At 55.4% G+C, this 675-nt stretch overlaps 1 protein-coding gene across 1 annotated transcript in view; it reads right to left on the reverse strand.

Moving 5' to 3' along the window:
• Positions 1-675, reverse strand: part of C2CD2L (C2CD2-like) — a gene marked incomplete at its 5' end in the record, with an annotated part of 10,274 nt that overhangs the window by 3,001 nt on the left and 6,598 nt on the right. Inside the window, 1 exon segment of the mRNA XM_009870553.1 lies at positions 146-247. Coding sequence (XP_009868855.1) covers positions 146-247 — 102 coding nt within the window.

The raw sequence follows: 675 nt of genomic DNA on the forward strand, positions 1-675 counted from the left end.
CCTGACTTCGCTCAGGCACTCGGACATTGGCTCCCACAGCAAATGCAGACAAGTTCAGTGACCCCCGTTCCGAGTGCCGCTCCCCAAGAAAAACCGGGGAACAGTCGCTCCAGTAAGAGCGAGCCCTGGATTTCCAAGCACTTACCGCTACTGCCGGGCAAGGGGCCGTGAAGGCAGCCGCTCTCCAAAAGCACCGTTGTCTTCTTTTCAGTCACTTCCACCTTGGAAGGTGACCTCGATGGCGAATCTTCATGGTGAAAGAGAGGCAGAGATACAGAGACACCAATAATTGGAAACGAAGCGTCGGCATCTTCACTACTCTACTGTGGACCCCTACACACACCCCCAAAAAGCCTCCAACACGTGCAGAGAGCCTGCGGAGGCTTGCTCGGCGAGCCTTTGCGGCAACAAAGTACTAAGAAGCCTGCTGGGAAAAGAAACATGAAGCAGGCCCATCACATGACTCCGTGCATGCTATTCCCTGGTGCAACCTCACAGAACATCCAGCACCACGTTCACCGGGACCGCAAGCAGCAACAATCGCTGACGAACAAGGTCAATGAGCTTTTAGCTCTGCGTTCAGTACGTACAGCATAAGGTCAGGGTGGAGACCTCCTGCCACCAAAGGGCATCGGAGAGGCTTGTCCCTCGCTCACCTTCCCCCAAACACAGGGC

Source organism: Apaloderma vittatum, unplaced genomic scaffold, assembly GCF_000703405.1.
Source record: "Apaloderma vittatum isolate BGI_N311 unplaced genomic scaffold, ASM70340v1 scaffold24735, whole genome shotgun sequence".
Lineage (NCBI taxonomy): Eukaryota > Metazoa > Chordata > Aves > Trogoniformes > Trogonidae > Apaloderma > Apaloderma vittatum.